Source organism: Corvus brachyrhynchos, unplaced genomic scaffold (genome assembly GCF_000691975.1).
Source record: "Corvus brachyrhynchos isolate BGI_N302 unplaced genomic scaffold, ASM69197v1 scaffold279, whole genome shotgun sequence".
NCBI classification, from domain to species: Eukaryota; Metazoa; Chordata; class Aves; order Passeriformes; family Corvidae; genus Corvus; species Corvus brachyrhynchos.
In genome coordinates, this window is record NW_008246060.1 from 11,847,494 (window position 1) to 11,867,845 (window position 20,352).

Below are 20,352 nucleotides of genomic sequence, written 5' to 3' on the forward strand. Positions count from 1 at the left end.
AAAGAGTGTCTTACCATCCACTTCTCCAAATTAAAAAAAATTCTTCAAAACCAGCACTTATTACTTATTCAGAGAATGTAGTATTTCCTTGAGCATTCTACCCTTAATTAAAGGAAAAAGAAAAGAAAAAAGGAGAATCTTCTTTCATTTGACCAAACCAGACAGTCTGAAGCACATTTACGAAGGTGACCCAATGCACTGCTGACCGAACAGTAGCCTGATGACTAGAAGGATTAAAGCCGCACCACAAAAACTTCTCAGTAGCTTCTTTCAAATGAACTTCCAGAGCCTGCTTTTGGAATCAGTCAACTCCTGTTTCAAATAAACCTGATAACAAGCCAAGCTGGCAGCACTCACCCCTTCTGCCTCCTAAAGGGCTAAAGAATTTATCACAAAGTTGTAAAAAGCCCAGTCTGCAAGGCATACTATTTATGTGTTTAATATGTTATCACTGAAAATCTGTGCAGAAGCATTTTTGCAAAATAGTTTTTTTTTACTCTAGGTACACAATTACTAAGCACAATGTAGCACAAAAATTTTCTTGACACAGACTTTTAGGACATTGATTAGCTATGCTACAAAAACATTTTTGCTCTCCAAAATGGTAATTGTTTCTTGCAGAATCAAAAAGTAGCCTGCGGTTTCCTATCCTTGCAAGCCCTGTTATTTCAAAGCATCTGCAGTTTACAGTGAAGATCAATACCCCTCAGTACAGTGTAAGTTTTAGGATAAGATGCAGCATATATGAATCCCCTTGCATTATATGCACCCATATTTAAACATTCTGTAATTTTTCCAAGTTACTGGCTTTGAAATATCTTGCCCAAATGTTATAATTTCAATGCTCATTTCAAAGCAAATCATTCATCATAACCTTTTGCAAAAAAAGAAAAAAAAGTTTTGTATTTAAATGACTGCACTGTCCTTATTACACAAGTAAACGATGAAACTAATTTTCACGTCAGATCAAGTACTGGGCTATCATAAATAGCTTAGCTCTAAAGGTATGCAAATGCACAGCTTTTGCTGTTAAAAAATAAACCTTCTTCATGTAAAACAGAGCACAATGGCTGCAGAATTTGTATGTTTTTTTAATGTAAAAGTTGATGACAGACACAAAGAATACATATTTCAGAGTTATGCAGACTATGACATTTCCTCATGTTAATGAGATCAAGTCCTTTAGAAGAAAGGAGGAACCTCACATTTCAAGCAACTGTACACAGAGTGGTGACTATAAATTTATGATAAATTTTGTTAGGCAGCAACCAAAACAAACAAGTTTAAGTCAAACTAGAAAAATACACAAATTTCGAGTTTTGGTCTTTAGAACAGTCTTAAATTAATGACTCATTTAAAATGTTATCAGAGAACAACTGAAACAAAAATTAATACAAGATAGAACCATTATTGTTTTAGAGTTTCCAATGCCTTGATTTGCTGGTGCTTTAGTTTTGAGATTTTCCTATAAGAAAGTTGACATGGTAACAGAAAAATCCTTATGCTCTCATAAGGAGAGCCTCAAATAAAGCCTGACATGCAAGAGAAGCTACAGTAAAAATTTCCCTTCCAATTGACTCACCTCACCACTTAAGAGTATGAAGTCTTCCCTTTTTAATTTACATTTAAATAAGTGTGTTAAGTCTACCCAGACTTTACATATGATTTGAGACTCAGTGTCCCTAAAGGCAGAGGCACCTGGGAGCAGAGGTCTCTGCAGTGAGCTGTGGGTGGCACAGCAGGTCCCTGTCCCCAATGAACACCAATTCTGAGCACTCCCCAGCCTGCTACAAAGCCCGATTCAGTCTTTGCAGACAAGTAGCTTGCAACCATAGACCGATTGACTATTTCAACAGATTTACATATTCTATTAATGAAATAAAAGCATGCCCTTTCCCTTCTTTTCCCCACCTTCCCCTTTAAAAAGCAATATACTTTTAAAAGGGTAATGCAATCACAACCATTATGTCAATGAAAATTACACGCTGGGTTTATCTCTGTAGGTATCTGTCAAATACAAAGCGTGCACAACATCTTTGGAGTAATAATGATGTTTTATCATTTTAATTACAAACACTTTGAAAAAAATCCCTAAAGTGTACCAATTGGGGTGGTCTGAATTAACAGTAGCTTGACAGCCCAAGGGTAGCAAAAATAGATTGAGCTACCAAATTTCATAGTAGTTATAGCAGCTGTCTTCTTGCCTCAGGGAACCTGGGTATTTAACAAAGCAGACAGCTTGGCATTGGCATCTGATAAGTAATGTGGGTTTTGTTGGACAGAATACACGCGGTTCTATTGTTTCACTGTTTGGTTCGGAATTTGAGAGCTATGGCATCATTTAGTTTTTATAGTCAGCTTCTGTGTATTCACTTACAGGTATTGTAAAAGGTTATTTTCTCATTATCACTTGCTCCAAGTAGGGAATATTGTCTTGAAACGAGCAATGAAACATGACAGGATTTAAATGTCAGGGTCAGTTGCCTTCCCATTTCTGTGCCAAAATTTTGTTGAACCAACTGCGTAAGTTTTTCTAATTGGGCAGAAAAGTGAATCAAGTGAAATCCTGTTTTCCCCTTATCATAGAATTATTTGGAATTTAATATAATTGTAAAACATAATTTATTCCACTTTATAAAGGAAAATTTCTCTTCACAAAAGAAGTCTCAGAGGTAAAATCCAACTATTGGGGCTTCTAGGAGAGGGGGATTGATTTTTATTGTTCTAATCCCACAGTAGCCTGACAGTTTGGATAACCACTGGGCTAAGAGAATCTCCAGCTCAAACCTGATCTGCTTAACAGAAAAAAATCTTAGTTAACATGCTTTATCTAAAAAGGTTTGATCTCGGGACATAACCTTAGCACATACAACAATATTACTTCAAGGTTTGCATTTGAACTCCATACAACCAAAAAGACCCCCCACGTGGCTCCTCTCTCTTTCATTCTTTAAGTATACATCACAAATTATTGGGGCTTGTTGGCAGAGTTCAAATCACTGAACTCATTGCAAATAGTCTACTTCAGCTAGAAGTACATTCTTTTACTCTATCAAATCCATCTGAGGTAATAAGACTTGATGTTTTATTCAACAGAGCTGAGGAAAATTGTTGCACAATAGGTTAATTCAAAATGGCAGCATAGAAAATGCATCTGTCAGTGGGGATCAAATTACAGGGCAAGCTCCTCTCAATGCTTAGAAAAACAAGTCTGCAGCTCTACAGATTATGTGCATGTGTGTGTTTAAAGGGGTGGGAAAGGAGCTAAATATCTGAGCTAACCTCCAATTAAAGTCAATCATAAAAACAGCCAATTTAATGAGTACGGATTTCTTTGGGTAATTATAACACCAACCACTTTTTTTTCTCCCTCTCTTTTAAATCTGTAATTCTGCCTTCTTGTTATTGCTTGCTTTGTCATTAATCGCCTCAGGAACTTGATTTCCTAGCAACAGACTCTGCCACCAAACATTTGGCTCCTTTTCAACATTTTCTTTGTGAAAAATGGCACTGCTATTGCCGCCTGGCTGTTGCAGCTAGACTGCCTGTGTAAGTGTTCTAATAATGCATTCTTCTAAAAAAAACCACACAAAAATCACATGATAAAAGGAGCGATGACTGAACTTCACTAATTACTGTGCTGAAGAAACATATCTGCAATTTAAAGGCTACTGGGGTAGGAGGAGAAGGACTGAAAAGGAAATATGTATGTTCTTCATATTAAAAAATACAACTAATAACATAGGGGTGAACATTTAGAACTAAATATTTTTATAATGTTAGACAGATTCTCGTTAATTTTATTCTACAGAAACAGGAGGTACAACCTTTGTTAAAAGCTGATGACATACCTTTCTGCATAAAGTACAAAGCATTCATCTTCGAAGAATGGCATCTTGAAGACCAAACTTCAAAACAAAAAACTAAGAAAAAAGTTTCTAGTTCACTTTTCCACATAAGTTACTTGAGAAAACACTAACAAAATAGTTTATGCATGAGAAGCTATACCTGAAATGGCAGCATAATGCACTCCACTTCCTAAATATATCACAGGATGACATAACATGTGGCTGGTGCTAGTTTAGACAAAACTTTTTATGCATTTTAATCAAAGAAATAAAGCTGTGGGTTTCTGTGTTTATGAGAGAGAAAGGTTTTTTCCCTGTATTTGTTTTGGAAGCCAGTAAATGGCAGATTTACTTCCTGGTTAGACAGAGAGTCTATCATTACCTCTCCACAACAAATACATCCCACTTCAGCTATAACTCCCAGAAAACACAATGGCTCAAGATAGTAGGTTTCAGGAAGGAGATGTTATCCCAGGCAATGGAAAAAGGCCACAATTAACTGTTGCTAGCTGTACCACCTTCTCTATGGCTAAGATATTCAGTATGGTGCTTTCCTGGCCATAAAACCTATTCATCTTTGTGAGAAATAGTTTTGCATGTCAAATGGCATAACATAGTGGTGCCAGAGCACTGTGGCAAAAGTTATCAATGGGAAAAAAACTATTGTGAAGTTATTCAAACAAATGTCCTTTCTAGGGGATATTTTGCTTCCTGCCAGTATCTTGTTTCCTGTGATGCACACACAGACCTAGCACATCTCAAAGTAAAAAGCCTATCACAACCCATTGTAAGTTATCATACTTATCATAGCAGCAAATTACAATAAAAATGCACTCACTGAATACGCCTCTGAAAGGAAGAGACAGCACAAAAGAAATTTCATTTATACTCACATTGTTAAAATAATCAGCATTTTTTCTCAAGTAGAATAGCCAAACCCCATGTAAAATACTGTAGAATGTTATTTAAGCTTTGCTACACATTGCTGACATCAAGCTTATGTTTTGACAGACTCATGTTGAAACCAGATAATTCCTCCATCAAGCCCACTACACTACCACAGTATCTCTCTGCTTAGACACGCATTTAGGCATTAGAAGAAAATAAATATAAAAATACCACAGTGTATGTTGAAACAGACCAGGGTGGTTGGGAGTTTTAAAAATTTCTCCAGCAGATAAGTGTGTTGCACTGGGTTCATTATGACTTGCTGCAATAAATGACATTTCCTCCTGGAAACTCAGCCTAAGCCCAGAACCCCTGGTCTTGATCAGAACTGTCACTATCATCAAAATAAACTACACTTGACATTAACTTTGAAAACACAAAAGATGGTGAAAGTGAATGTAATTCAACTGTGGGCTAACAAATCTAAGCAGCATTAGAAAATTTTATACTCAATGTGGTGCAACTGAAGGGCATCATCACTGAGAAACTTCAAGTATTTGCTATGCAGAAGTAGGAGAAGAAAATAGTGATTATGAAATAACAACCAAATAACAAAGAAGATCTGTTTGGATTTTGGCAGCTACTTAACTGATCCATTCTAAGCTAAGACTCAAGTTACTACACATTGGGAACATGACTGCAGTCAATACTGCCATTTCATATGCTTAGTAAAGGAAAGCGCTTGGGGAAAAATAAGAAACCAAACAAAAAAACCCAACTGAAGCACAGAAGGAACTTTCAAGAAGAAATACATTACTTCAGAACTGAGAAAATATGATCAAATGCCAGTGTTCCATCCTCCTCATCCACCAACTGCAAACATTAAACAAATGCAGGTGTTGGACTGAAGGACAAATTGAGTAAAACTAAGTAACTGGAAGAAATAAGGATGGCTAACTGGAACAAGAGAAATCACATATCTGGGAAGCACACCACACTTGTAACAATCATGTTCACATACAGGGACAAAGTTAAAATTCAGCCCTCTCTATGAACAAGCTGTATGTATTAACTGATACATTTAAGATTTCACAAGGTTAGGGGCAGCTTTTAATGAAGGAAAACATTTTCTTCTTTTCCATTTTCTTCCCATTATGAAAGAACAAATGCAAAATTTCTTACTTATATACAGTAACACAGAAGTTTACTTGGCAACTAAAATTCTCTTCAGTTTTTTTCTGCTCTTCTAAGTAACCCTAATCAGCAGATTTTTTCAGATTTTTAACCGAAACCATTGACAATAAAAATATCTTTGCATTTCAGGCCTTTGTAAAATATGAAAACTAATAGATCTATACTGCAAGTTGCAGTAATAATGTCAAAATGTTTGTGTGCAATGTTAAAGAAACTGAACACCAGCAACTCCCATAGATGCCTCTGAAAATAAGACAAGGTGCACAAATATGGAGTTTTATCACTCAAGTTTGTAAGATGCAACTCTGACACTTATGATTTCTAAAATGCAAGTCCTGACAGCAAGCACAAACTCACAGGAAGAGCAAAAAAAATCAAAGAAAAAAAATTAATTTTCCTGTTCCTCCCCCGAATTTACGATTACTTTCACATTGTGTCCCATTCACAATTCCAGAGACTGAATGACAGTGTTTAGTGCTATCATTACTCCCAACTATTTTGAAATAAGGGAAATGTCTGAGGAAAATACATTTTCTAGCCTCAGTAGGAACCAAATAAAATCCCTCACAGTGAATTCTAATCAGACACCAGCAGCACAGCTAGCTGATCCACAGCGAAATGAATATGACAGACTGGAAGATATGATGTCAATGGTATAAATTACTGCAAGTATAGTAATTATATCTGGAGAAGGGAAAGAAATTGCATAGACTTTGACAGTACATGTAACCTATCTTAAATGATACAAAATAGAGTAATTTTAAAGGATTAAAATACACCTTTAAAGTTTACCATCTTTGAGAAAGCTGGGGCAGCCTCTGTGTTTTGCTTCTATCTGTGATTTACTGGGTCCTATTCTCCGCTAGTCTTTCTCTAATTTGTCTGCTGGATCTGATTACCAGATGGCTAAAATAAATGTATTGTGTTCATTCATGGTAACAGAAGTTGTCTTTAAGGGTTCTGTCACGGCTTCACTATCTTTTCCTTTGTACCTACTCCTCCCTCTGTGAATTGATTAGATTTCAGACCTAAGTTTCATGTGAGGGTCGTTCTGCTGAATGCTGCATTGAAAAGCATATTATCTATTCTAGGAAGCACATATAGATGACCACAGGATATCAGAGACCTGTCCTAAAGCAACAACTGCCCTGTTGTGCCAAGAAAATAGATTGTTTGATAATTTCAGGACATGGATTTCCAGAGTAAGTATCTGTCACTGACATACACTCTAATGCAATCCAAGAAATAGGTGACAGTTGGATAGAAAGAAGGAAATGAAAAGCAACATATGCACAGTGCAAAGTCAAGGAAGGTAACAAGACTAAAGTGAAGACAGACAAGAGTAGACAAATTAATGGCTCAGAGAGCTACCCTCTACCTCAGAAGTGGTAATTGCTCACTACATGGTTTCATTTAATCTGGTAAATCACTACAAACCCACAAGTAAAGAAGCTAAATGAAAGAAAAGGGCATGAGCACTCTGTAGCACAAGGAACCATGGACGGTTCAACACTGTCGCCTCTCCTTTAGTAATGTTACACATGCCATCTGTAATCTGAAGTGATAATATTGTCCCAGAAATCTGAGTCAAGCCCATCCTTGAGTGCTTTTGCTATACATGTGAACAAGGTTTTTCACTCAACACATCTCCTGCAATCATATACTTCCCTAATCTGAATCTCATATTGTAAATATCTAATATAATTTATTAGCACTTCAGTGTTAATTATTTATCCATTATCACATGCACATCTTGGGGTTTATTTTCAGTTTAGTACAATAATTCTCTGTCTCCTTGGTAAAGTTTGGATGTTGTAGAACTGGCACCTGAGAAAAACAGCTTTTAATATATACAAAAATTCACTGTAGTGAATCACTTAGTCAAAATTTAAGTGATCAAACTGACTGAACACAGAGGAGTGACTTCAGAACTAAAAGAAGATGAAAGCTCAATCTTAAAAAATACAAACCTGTTTAGCACCTCACGTAATATTTCCCAGTTTTCCTGAAGCATCTCTACTAAGTTTAATTTTACTAAATTGTACATTGGAAGATTCATTAGAAATTATATATAGGCATGGGAAAATAAAAGAAAAAAAAAAAACAACTCCAAACTTAGTGCAGTAAAACTTTTGGGAATCTTTGTCATTCTTCTTTATTTAAACTATACTTGGAGCCTTTCAAAATTTTTCAGCCAACAGCATTAATTCCCAAGCATGGCATTTGGAAAATAAAGAGCTCAGAACACTTGCAAAAACAGAAATTAAAAATTAATAGAAAATACACCTACATATATTTTAACCACAGCACAAACATATGGTCATAACAGCAGGATGCATTTTCTTTGTACACTGAAAAGGTTATAACTAATTTTTGACAGTTCTAAAGCGGCAGTCGTGGCCATACGCAAGAATCAATAACAACCATGTAAAGCCTACAGCAGTGCACACTAACAGGCTGTAGGAGACATTAACACTAGCTAAAAGAAATAACTGTATTTTCAATGAACTTGTTCTTCCTGGATAATCAATTTTTTACACTTCTTGCCAGCTGTTCCCACATAGCTCAGGTAGAAGAATGGAAACAGCTGTCATACAGAATCCACATATTACATGCATGTTATGAGGTTTTAATCTGTCATAAATGCTCTATGTTTGTTATTTTGATCAGTCGTATCAACTTGAGAGCAAGATAAAAACAAATTCACCACTGTAATCTACACAAATACAGTAATCTGGCTAGATTCATTCTGGATGGTAATAAAAGAATACTAACTGTGAATCTACTAATGCCCCATCCTCAAACCCCACCTTGATTCCAGAAGTAAGATTTCATCATTAAAATCAGTTTGTCCCACCACCCACATTTAAGAGATTTGTCACAATCATTGTTTCTGAAATATTGAGTTATAAGGTGGCACAGTAATTACTATGGAATAAATAGCAATTAAGATTGTTCACACAAATAAGCTCAAACTGTTTGCAGTGAATAATTATGCTAATAGTGTTTTTCTACATAATTTGTGCATCCTTCACAACAATTTACTAGAAAATGTGAAATGTAAATTTGATGCATTACTACAAAAGCTCTGAAAATATGTTTAGCTCTTAAGACTTTTCCCACCAATTCAAGAGAATACACAACTAAAAACATACCTCTACATTTGTACATCTAAATTTGAAGAAATCAAACTATGCTGGAATTGAAGCAGTCACTTTCCTGCCCCATCTTGCTATGAAATCATTCTAAATTACATATGACAGACACACTCATTGCCTAAATGTCAGGATACTCTAACACAAACTTTAGCAATTTGAAAGAGGCTGAACTTACTGCTATATAATAAACTTTGGCCTTTTCCACCAACTTCCAGTTCTTCTCCAAATCAAGATGCTTTTCCTTCTTATAGCAATTAGCAGCAGCGAGGTTAGCTACAAGAGACCTGAAAGTGATTAAAAAACAAGTATTAGACCCTCTGTGAATAACACTACTGCAAATTTCTCACCATGAACATCATTTCTCAAAGATCCTAAAGAACACAAAAGCAATTGACAAAGAGCACCATAAGCCACATATACTTTATTTGACCATTTAATAAAAAGTAAGTAATATATTTAAATAATAGATTAAATATAATTTAAATCTTATATTAAATAATGTATTTTAAATCCAGCTACATAGTTTAGCTAACCTATCACTATTATATTGCTCAGGTGCCTTTGTTTGCTTTGAATCAACCTTTGTTTCGTTCAGTGATCAACCCCCTCCATATGGTTTAGCATCTGCAGATTTTCACTAAAACTCCACTAGTACCTCTCACCTAAAGAAAAGTTGTTTCTCCAGTTTATCTTCTGAAAACTATCTTCCCTCACAAGAAACAAAAGGTTGATGGATACGTAAGTCTTGCTTTTACAATTTTCCAATGAACAGCTATATTATTTTAAAAAGGGCTTGTTTTCGGATTCTTTTTCCCCATTAGGTTCATATTTTCCTTCAGCAAATAAAAAAGGGTCAGGTTGCTACTTTTAGACTATGAACTGTTAAAAAACCCTTTGGCTTAGCTGTGGATTACTGGAAAACTACCAAAAACTCATTTGTACTTCCTTCTTTCCTAACAAGTTATAACACAAGCTGTGGGACACAACTTCCATTACCGAGAACAAAAATACTTGTATCATATTGCCTCTGTTACACGAAAGATACATTCTATATTAAATCATCTTCACCCACTCGATTCAGCCTTATGAAACACACAAAACTTACAGACACTCCTAAAAAGAGGTCATGAGAAGACAGTTATGCTCTACCTCTCCACTCTGGCTACCATGACCAAATTCTTCTATGTAATTGTATTCTGAGAATGTTTAATAAGATGCAATATTTAGAGAAGGGGAATTGGGAAATGGATTATTGCCATGCTAGCATACAGAGCTTTAAATATAATTTTCAAGATTTAATAGTCAATGGATGCCCTTTTAACATTAACACATCAGTGTTTTGTGATATTTAAGTGCATTAACCAGATAATTAATGTGTAATTACAGATACAACATTTGGTTATTGAAAACTATGGCCTTCTCAAGGTGCATGCAATTGATGTTGTATGCATCACTCTCCTCCGTGTAAATGCTACTACAATCCAGAGCCAGCGCGGGGGGGAGCAAACAGCTCATCTGCTTTCACCAAGTTATGCTTCTGCCTCCAGGCACATTACCATGTTCAGGTGTTAAGAGGCAAGTAAATGAGACATTCTTTACTCAATAAAAAACAAACAAAAGACCAAACGAAAACTTCTATGAACAAAGCAACCACCTCTCCATGTAAGCTTCCTGAAGCACTCGAAGCACTCATCACTGACAATGCTTCTCAGTTCAACAGATCATGTAAATAAAAATGAATCTAACTTTATCTGAATATATCAAAAATACAGTTCTGTGTCATTTAATCCCATGAGCAGACCTGGGGCTTATCTGTTTAATTCTAAAACCTAAAGGCAATGAAAACTAATGTGAATTTTGAAAAGAAAAAAAGGAAAAACTATGAGAAAAATTTATGAACAAATACACCAAGCCTCTGTAACATTACAAGTAACAGGGCAACGAGTTTCATTCTTCATGAGTATTATCATTTCAATGACAAGAAATCCACTGGAGAACCAAGTAAATCCAAGAAAGATGTGCTTAACTGTGGTAATTTTCTGTAAATCAAACTTTAAAAGCAAATTAAATCTTTCAGTTTCGGCAAACCTTAAATATCCATCAAGGACATAGTTAGAAAAAAAAATCTCGTCTGTCTACGTATGTTGCTAAGTGAAAAGCAATTATGTTCCAGAAAACTGAGCAAAGACTTTCTATATGTTCCCTTTCACTTACCACATGCCCCTGAAACTGTAAACCCAGCTCTGTATGGCTACATCCAACTGTAGAGATGCTCTGCACATATGGGTAATAAAAGATTGCTACACTGATGACAAAGCTTTTCCAAATTAAAACTGTAAGTCTGAGAGCACTAAGTTCAACATGTGGGGCACAGACAAGGTAGATTTTTTTTCAATGAAATACAGTAACTGGAGACAGCCAGAGTGCTTCAATTGAAACAGCTTAATGGAGATACTGTGCATGTGGTTATTTCTAAGCAGAGCGCAGAAATCAAAGTCATAGACTATGACAGAGCGTAGGTATTACTTTAATCATGTGCTAGGATTTTCTTGAAAAGCTCTGAGAAAACAAAGCATATTAGTAATGCTAAACTAGAGAATTCAGGGTGGTAATCACACATCAGCTCAGAACCCTTTCCTGCAAAAGCTAGACAGAGTTAGCAGAAGCAAGAAACATTCATATCAGGGCATCTGGAACATAAATACACAAAGCCACTTCCTGGGAAAACCAGGAGTGCCACTAGCCAGCTCCTCCAAAACAGACAAGAGAGCTGAAGAAGGAAGTTAGCATGTACCTCAGCTGGAACAAGAGATTAATCAATAAATAGAGTTATCAACTGGGGCCAAGTTGAAGTGATTCTTACCAATACAGAAAATGCTAAAAACCAAGAAACAATCAGAGGGTAATTAAAGATTCAGAATAAACTTTCTCTCCCAGGATGGACAATTGCACAATAAAGCCTTTAGCAGCAACCATCAGCTAATTTTTCTTCTCCCAAGGCGCACGAATTTCTGCCACTCTCAAGCATGCTCTAAAGCATCGATTGAGATGAAGCCACTGTCTAATACTTGACTCAATACAAATATTTGGTATTAAGAAAAAAGAGTGGTTTATGTTAGCAAACCAAAAATACTGCTTATTAAGTCAAAGAAGTATTTGCAGACATTCTTATGAACAAATTTACCTAAACTTTTATATTCCACTGAGATTCACATGTTTTTCTTGAATTCATACTGTGTGCCTATTGACAGTCTTGACTTCAGTTTTCCATCATGTTACCTAGAAAACGGTGATTGCTACAGGATGCATACACAGACACTATGTAAGACTCACAGAGCAAAAATATCTTTATTGCTTTTCTTCTCTTTGAAAAACTGAATATGGATCTTGGAGATGAAGGGGGAAGTCTGTAGATATAATTAGTGTCAAAATTCCAGATGAAGATGAATGAACTTCCTTCCTCTGTGGAGTATGTACATTCATTCCTGAGAGTAAGACATTATGTGCAACATTAAATTGGGAGGGACAGGTTGATAAGCTGGAGGACAGGGCTGTCTGTCATTCAGTGGATCTTCAACAGCAAGAAGAATCGTGCTGGCAGAAAACTTGGAAGGTATATGCAAAGTCATATAATTATACACAACAACATAGGCTGAATGTTGACAGGATACCATGCAGTTTTCCAGAGAAGGACCTGGAGATGCTGGTGGATGAGGCTTGTAACATGAGTCAGCAGGGTATGACACAGAGAAGGTTAATCACATTCTAGTGTATATGGGCAAATGTGCAGCCAGGAGGACAAAGGAAGTTTTAAATCCAAAATGGAGGAAAACGTCTGTCTCCAGACCTTATCTGGAGTTCTGCGTCCAGCTTTGAGCTTTCCATTACAAGACACTGACATAGAGCAGTGAGTGCAACAGTGAGCCATCAAGATTATTAGGAGGCTGGAACACTTAACAAATGCAGAAAGGCTCTGGGTGGACCTTAAGAACAGGTACCTAAGGGGAGACCTTCCTGCTTTCTTCAAATATCTAATGAAAGTTTACAGAGAAGATGCAGCCAGACTATTCCTGAACACAAGAAAGAGCAGCCACAAGCTGAAATAAGGAATACTGCAACTGGGTACCATCAAAATAATTTCTCCCATGAAGAGCGATCAAACGTTTGAACAGTTTGCCCAGAGAGCTTGTGCAACCTCTATCCTTTGTGATATTCAAAACCCAGCTGGACATGGCCATGAAAAACCTGAACTAACTTTGAAATTGGTCCTGCCTTCTGCAGGGGTTTAGATCAGATGCCTGCTCTAATTAAAATTTTTCTAGAGTTCTACATATTATATGGAAAACGCTTCCTCCTCTGACCCTCATTTCAATTCACGTCGCTGTTTACCACCTTTTCTAATTCTACCCGAAACATTAACCAACCTCTCCAGAAGTATGGTGTAGACTTTAATTACGGGAGTGCTATCTCACTTTAATAAATTCTAAAAACTCCTGATACTGCTTTGAAAGGAAAAGAGCAGGTCCTCAGGACCAATGGCATTGAAAGCCACAGGGGAAAACAAAAAACGATAATGACAGATATTTCTATCTTACTCTGAGACAAAAAGAAAATATTCCTCAGGGTAACTGATACCATTTTTATTATTGATTCAGTATATAGTATCAGAAAATGTAAATGCTGTCAGAAATCAGGGAGGGCTGATGTGTGCTGGTAACGTCTCAAGATTAAGGCTAACCTGATTGGCTGGCTTTGAAACCTTTACAAAAATTGTCAGAAGGTAATCAGCAAAGAAGTAGAACACAAGTTCAAGAGTTCTGGGTAGAGGGTGAAAGAAGAAAGCAAAGGGCCATGCTCAAGAAAAATGAATAGAAAAAGTAGCAAATGAAAACAAGAAAAACAAATTCAGAAGAAATCCTTAAAATGTAGACATACAGAATTACAGGTACTAGAAGAAAAAAATAAAAACCTTTTTCTTTCTCTTATATAAAATGAAATTAACCCTTTCAATCTACTTATATGCTGACAGCAGTTCTCACTAAACACAGTATCACTGGAGGTATACTCCTCACTTGCCAATCAAGTATAAGCCTTAGGTACCAATCAGCTTGCACGTAGGCTGCATAAACATACTTGTTTACCAACTGTCGTCTCCCCCATATTTTCTCTCTTCAGAGCAAGGGGAAGCTATTTCAGAAAGAAGCAGTATATTATTATCTCACACTTTCTGGCCATAATACAACTGCTGTTCTCTAAAAGTGTATTAGTACTGCCCAGCCCCAAACTACGGCCTAGGCAGTCCTGCGTTGTCTCAAATCAGTGCTAACACTTCATCGTTCAAATCACAATTTTTCAAGGCTGGATATTCCAAGCACATTAGGCTACACTCACTATGCCAACTGCATTTGTGTCTTCAGAAAATATCAAAGGCTCCTGACCTGTTATCACTAGTGATGCAGGCAGCACAGGTTCCTGTTGGCTCTTCACTCTGCTCATAATAATGGGCATCCACATGAGCTTCCTCAGCCTTCTTCTTCAAGATCTCTCCAAATTTATCTTTGCCAATGCACCCAAAGAAAGTTGCAGCTTTGTAAGGTCTCTGAATCATCCACTGCAGATTGACAGGAGAAAAAATAAAACCACAAAATAAATACAAAGTTAACATATCGGGTATATTATTTTTGCTATTTTTTTCTCTCCACTCACCACATTTAACTCTGTGCCTACATTTTGACTTAAAGAACACTTGTATGCCTGAAGTAAAAAACATGTGGTACAGCAAAGGAGGGAGGAGCAGCACAGAAAACAAAATTTACCCATAATGATCCCACTAACACCTAATGTAAAACTTAAACACATGTAGTTCCATTATAAATAAATTTGTATTTTTTTACAAGGTATACAAAAAGAAGTTCCCTCGCTCAAAGGAGTTGCCTCTACACTTACATTTAATCAAGCAACATATGGTCTCTTCAAAGAAAAATTGTAGAAAATACAAAAGAAAAAAAGGAAAAAAATAGCCCACAAAACCCTCCACACAAACAAAATAAATAAATAAAAACAGACATAGCATGTAAGAAAAACAGTGCATTTGAGAAACCTAAGCAACATTATGCAACATTCATAATATATACATAAAATCTAAGTGGTACTGAAAATAACCATTTGTGTCTACCATTTAATTGCACGCAAAAAAGGAAACACTCCCTTTTTACACTATTAAACCACACATGAAAGTATCTTATCTCCAACTTTATTAAGAGCAGTTCTGTCACTTGAATAGTAAAGAAAGAGAGTAGCTGCACAGTGTTGCTAAGGTGCCCGGTTATTTCATAAAGCTCCTCTTTTATTAATAAAAAATGTATCATTCAGCTGCAAATGTAACTCTATTTTGTGGTAAGTTAAAAAATAGCATTTATCAGCAATGTGAAATCAAGAGTGACTTAAAAAAATAAATGTGAAGAAACAGACATAGGCCCTACTCTGCTGGTGGTGAGTCAGCCAACCAGTGTCATTATAATTCACTCTAATTACAGTCAGAAAGCTTATCCACTCAATCTATAGTATGAATTAAAGGCTACAGCAATTTTCTGCTATACTAAAACCCTACTTATAATTGTTTCCTAATCAAGATTTAAATAAATGATAATGTCTCCATTACAAAGCAGCATTAGTGGTAGCTGTGGGTTGTAGAAAGGTCAAGTAACTAAGTTGCAAATACATACTTAGTCACGTCTTTATTACTACCAGCTCCAGAAGGAAGAGAAAGAGAGAGAAAAAAAATCTTTAGTCATGTAAAGTCTCCATTAATAAGAAAAAGGTGGACAAAAGTTACAAGGTCTCTTTCTTGCAACAATTTTGAATAAAGTTTAAGGAGAAGAAAAAAAATTATCATCATATGGCGGCAGTGTTAAATCTCTCATCCATGAAATGTACACTACATACATCTGCTTATCTATTCCATACCACTCTAATAGAAATTAAGAAAACCCCTAATAAGAGAATTAATACATTTCATACAAGGGTATCAATTACATCCTTGAATTTGACACACCTTTGCACATACATAATAGACACTTGCACAGTGTTCATTTAGGATGTCTCAGAACAATAGTCCTTTATATTTGGAGGTATGATTAAGTGGAACAGATTACTTAAAAAGATGAAAACTGCTGTGACCAACTGTAAGTGAATATGGAACAAATTTCCACACAGGTAAGAACAGAAGTTCCTGAAGCCTTGTGCACCATGCAAACATGCTCTACTGTCACAAATAACAAGAATTAATAGAGATCACTATGAACAACATTTATCGAAGAACCAAACCCAAAATAATCTTCAAAAAATGTAAGACTTCAAACCACACCTTAGGCTTACAACATTTTATCAAATGATGTTATTTTATATATGACAATATTTGGAGCAGTAGCAACTAATATTTCACATAGATCTCTGAAAAAAGAATTTCCATTCAAGTATCACAGTTTTGGCTATTGGCAGCAGCTCGGTTTGAATTCAGATGTGATACATGCCATATATAAACTGTCACAATCCTGATTTTAAATTTAAGTCAAGCTACACTTGAGAATCAAAAGTCACAATCCAGACTTTCCTGAGATGAATCTCTGTATGTGGTGCAGACCACTTCTTCCATTGGCAGTTCTACTCATATTCATGATTTTTTAAAATACAGGTATTATGTGGTGAGAGGATAGTCCCACTATATAGGTATTATTTTCATTTGAGTATCTGAGTTAAGCAACACTGAAGAAGATGGGAAAGTAGTTCAGCAGTGTTTCTGCAAAGATCCTCTCATCACAGATCTCCAGTTACCAACACTCATTGAAATGATCTGCTCTCATTCCCACAACAATGGTGATGAGGCATTGTCAGTTGGAGAACTCCTCCAAGTTGAATCTCCTTTCCTCAGCTAAAAGGCTACATATCAGTAAGGGCAAAAGCAGACATCACATTACATTACAAACTTGATGAAACTGAATCATAGAAGTATTCCTGTGGTGCACCACTGAAGTTGCACCTTGTGGAATGAGTCACACCAGGCATTTTTTGCACACGTGTGAAAAAACAAAAGAGGCTCTTCAAGGCAGACACTTGAGGATTTCTTTTTTAATTTGTCCCAGAACTGGATTTTAAGTTTGAACAACCTGCTATGAAAAAAGGCTTCTATGGGCTACTTCACATGCTGTTGTTATTAGTGACTCTGTCTAAAACACTTCAAATGGGAGTCAGTCATCACAAGATGTTTATCATTGTGAAGCACCTATGCAGCATTACAGCCAATATCATATGAAGGCCAATAACAAACTGCACACATTAATGCCATGTATATGGTTATATAAACTGAAAATTAGTTTTATAGATTTATGTGAAATACAAGATTTAATTGAATGAAAAAGATTCTAGACAGAAACAGAAAATGACCCAGCTCAGCGGGAATCAGCATAATGAGTTAATTATCCAGGGTTTGGCTAGGCAGAGAGGCAGCTACTAACAAACTGTATTGACAGTCTGGTCAGGAGAGGTTGGCACCTGGCCACACCATGAATCCTCACCAGCACCCAAGGGAATTTGAGGCTGCTAATGGACCAAAGACAGAAGTGTCAAAAGTAGGAACTTATCACGAAACAACAAGACAGCCTCAGGAGCAGGATACCACAAAGGAAACTCAAGGAATGGTTTATGAAATCTAATGTGTTTCTCTGCTCTAAAGTTTTCCTCTGTCAACACAGCTTGGACATCAGGTACAAACAAGGACAGGCCCTAACCTTTTCAGTTAGCATAAACATCTGTGACAGAGAAAGGAGCACAGGAAATAGAACACCTTTCAGATGTTCTCTTGAGTTAAACAGATTGTATTTTTTCTCACATTTTTGTAGTATGCACTCTGATAAATGCAAAGAGAACTTTAATTTTAATTATTTTTTATATTTATGCCTTGCCTTTAGCATAACTGTGTCTTAAAATTCAGCTGATTTCAAAATAAGCATAATCTAGTATCAGGTTACCATATCCCTACAGACACATTATTTCTTACGATCAAATACTGAGGCCAGCACTTGCAAAAGAAGCCAGCACCCTGGCTGCTCCAAGACACACTAGAGGGTGACAAAATACATTACTTTCATGAGGCTAACTTGGGCTCACAGTAGCAGGACTATCTGTTCATGGGGTTTTTGATGATCAGAGTTGAACAGGATGAACTCTCTGGCAAGCTTTAGCTATCAGAGAAGTGTAAGAACCTTTGTGTTCCAGGGAGTGGGTGGTAATTGCAGAGAACAGCACCAGCTTTTCTTGCAAGACGTTGAGATGCCAAGAAAACTTGGTAACAAGAAAAGCTTCTGAAGACTCAATTGTGACTTTGTGAGACTGCTTGGAGTGAACTACGTCCCACTCTTTCACATCCTCAGACTGGAAGATGTGGTACACCTATTTCCCACTTTTGTCTAATTAGAAAACGGCTTATGGAAACAACCTTTCTGCTTTCTTTTGAGTTACAGAAGAGCACTCCTAGAAGCATTTCTAACACTAGAAAGTGACTTGACTTTGATTGGATACTCAGTGCTGTCTTTTGAGAAACAATAACCCTGCCCCCCTCCCCCCAAAAAAAGAACAAAAAGCCCCTTCATATTATGTGAAAGAAAATCAGTGGCCTCATACAGTTAGAAAAAGTTCTTCAATTTGGATTTCCCAGGCTTATCCTATTTAGCTTGAGAACGCCATGCTTCTGCAGAATTCAGTATCCCCTATCACAACACTTGATCTGCATTCAAAGCTTTGCTTTGCTGTTCCTGCAAAGTCCACTGTAGAGGAGGACCCTACTAATGCACCTCACTGTCTTCAGTTGCAAAGACACTTCCCCTGCAAAAGGAGAGTTTGCTACTGCTGGGTCTCAGTACACATTACCATAAGACTTAAAAAAGAAACATCCTACAGATGAATCTTATAACAGCTTTACAGCCTTCTGTCTATAACCAAGATCCTTCAGAAATTATTTCATTTTACTCCAACTCTCTGCTGTGCTGTAAGTGACATCATTAACTGGACAACACTGATAACTGGAACAAGGAGGCTGATGAAGACACTCACAGCCACATTGTTCTCTGTCTGAGCTCCTAAATTCATTTTTTTAAGTGGCAGCCAGTAGCGCATTTCCACATCTGTCAGTCATCTTAAACTAACAACGCCAAAGCATCCAAAGCTTTGCTTAGACTGACATACCTTCTGCACATAGGAGTTTTCAGCTGTGGACTTGAATCCTAAATGCCTACGAACTGACAACACAACAGGAAGCATTATGCCCCTTCACAGTGAAGGATCTTCAAAACTCATTAACACTGAATACAGACATCTGAAGTGCATCTGAAGTGCGTTATTTGAAGCTGGACTCTTCTCTGCATGACCTGTCAAATCTGATCTTATTTTAAATTGCAGTTCACAGAGGAGAGGACTCCAAGGACCTAAAATTAGCTAAGATTTAACATGCCTGCTGAAATCTAAATAAACAATATGAGCAACTATTCATGAAGTGCTCTTTTTAGTAAATCAAAACAGGAATGGAGTATCTCTTATTTTTATGTTCTAAATTTTAGAATGAGTCCATATACTTCTCAAAGGTTTTACCAGTCTGTTGTGCCCCTCACCAGTTGTGTCCCTGTTATGTGCAATCACCAATATATATACACAGTCCATTAAAAGCCTTTTGGAGTATTTTTAGGAATATTTTAGGTGTTAAAGGAAATTAAATCACAACTGATCTTAGATGGCCATATAAAATGAGAAAACGTGGGATCAAAGATCAAACTGTGTATCTTAAAAACACAAAAAACTGACAATATGCAAAATAGTTCTTTCAATGTTCAAAAAAGGACAGTGTATTTCTTGTGTATGATATGATACACTTCAGGCTCAAATGGAATGCAGTATTCTGTTACCACTACACATATCATGCCATTTAAAATCCCTACCATGGTGGGGTAACCCCAGCCAGAGTTAAGCCTCCACCCCGTCAGTCTTTCAATCCTCCCTCCTTGAGGGACAAAGGAGAGAATCAGATGTGCAACAGTGAGAAAAAAACCACAAGGCTCAAGAAGAAATGATGCAACGACATTCATTCACCACCTTCCATCAGCAGGTTGATACCAAGCCACTCTCTGAGCCATGGCTACTTGGCAAAACTCCCCCTCCCTTCCACTTTTATTGCCATATTCTATGTGCCCTGGATTATCTCCTCGGTCAGGTGTCCT

At 36.6% G+C, this 20,352-nt stretch overlaps 1 protein-coding gene across 1 annotated transcript in view; it reads right to left on the reverse strand.

Annotated features, from left to right (window-relative positions):
- ADK (adenosine kinase) overlaps window positions 1-20,352 on the reverse strand; it is a 259,246-nt gene that overhangs the window by 137,078 nt on the left and 101,816 nt on the right. The window contains exons 4-5 of the mRNA XM_008642852.2: window positions 14,527-14,699; window positions 9,264-9,372 (exon numbers count right to left, since the gene is read on the reverse strand). Coding sequence (XP_008641074.1) covers window positions 9,264-9,372; window positions 14,527-14,699 — 282 coding nt within the window. The remainder of the gene's footprint in view (window positions 1-9,263; window positions 9,373-14,526; window positions 14,700-20,352) is intronic.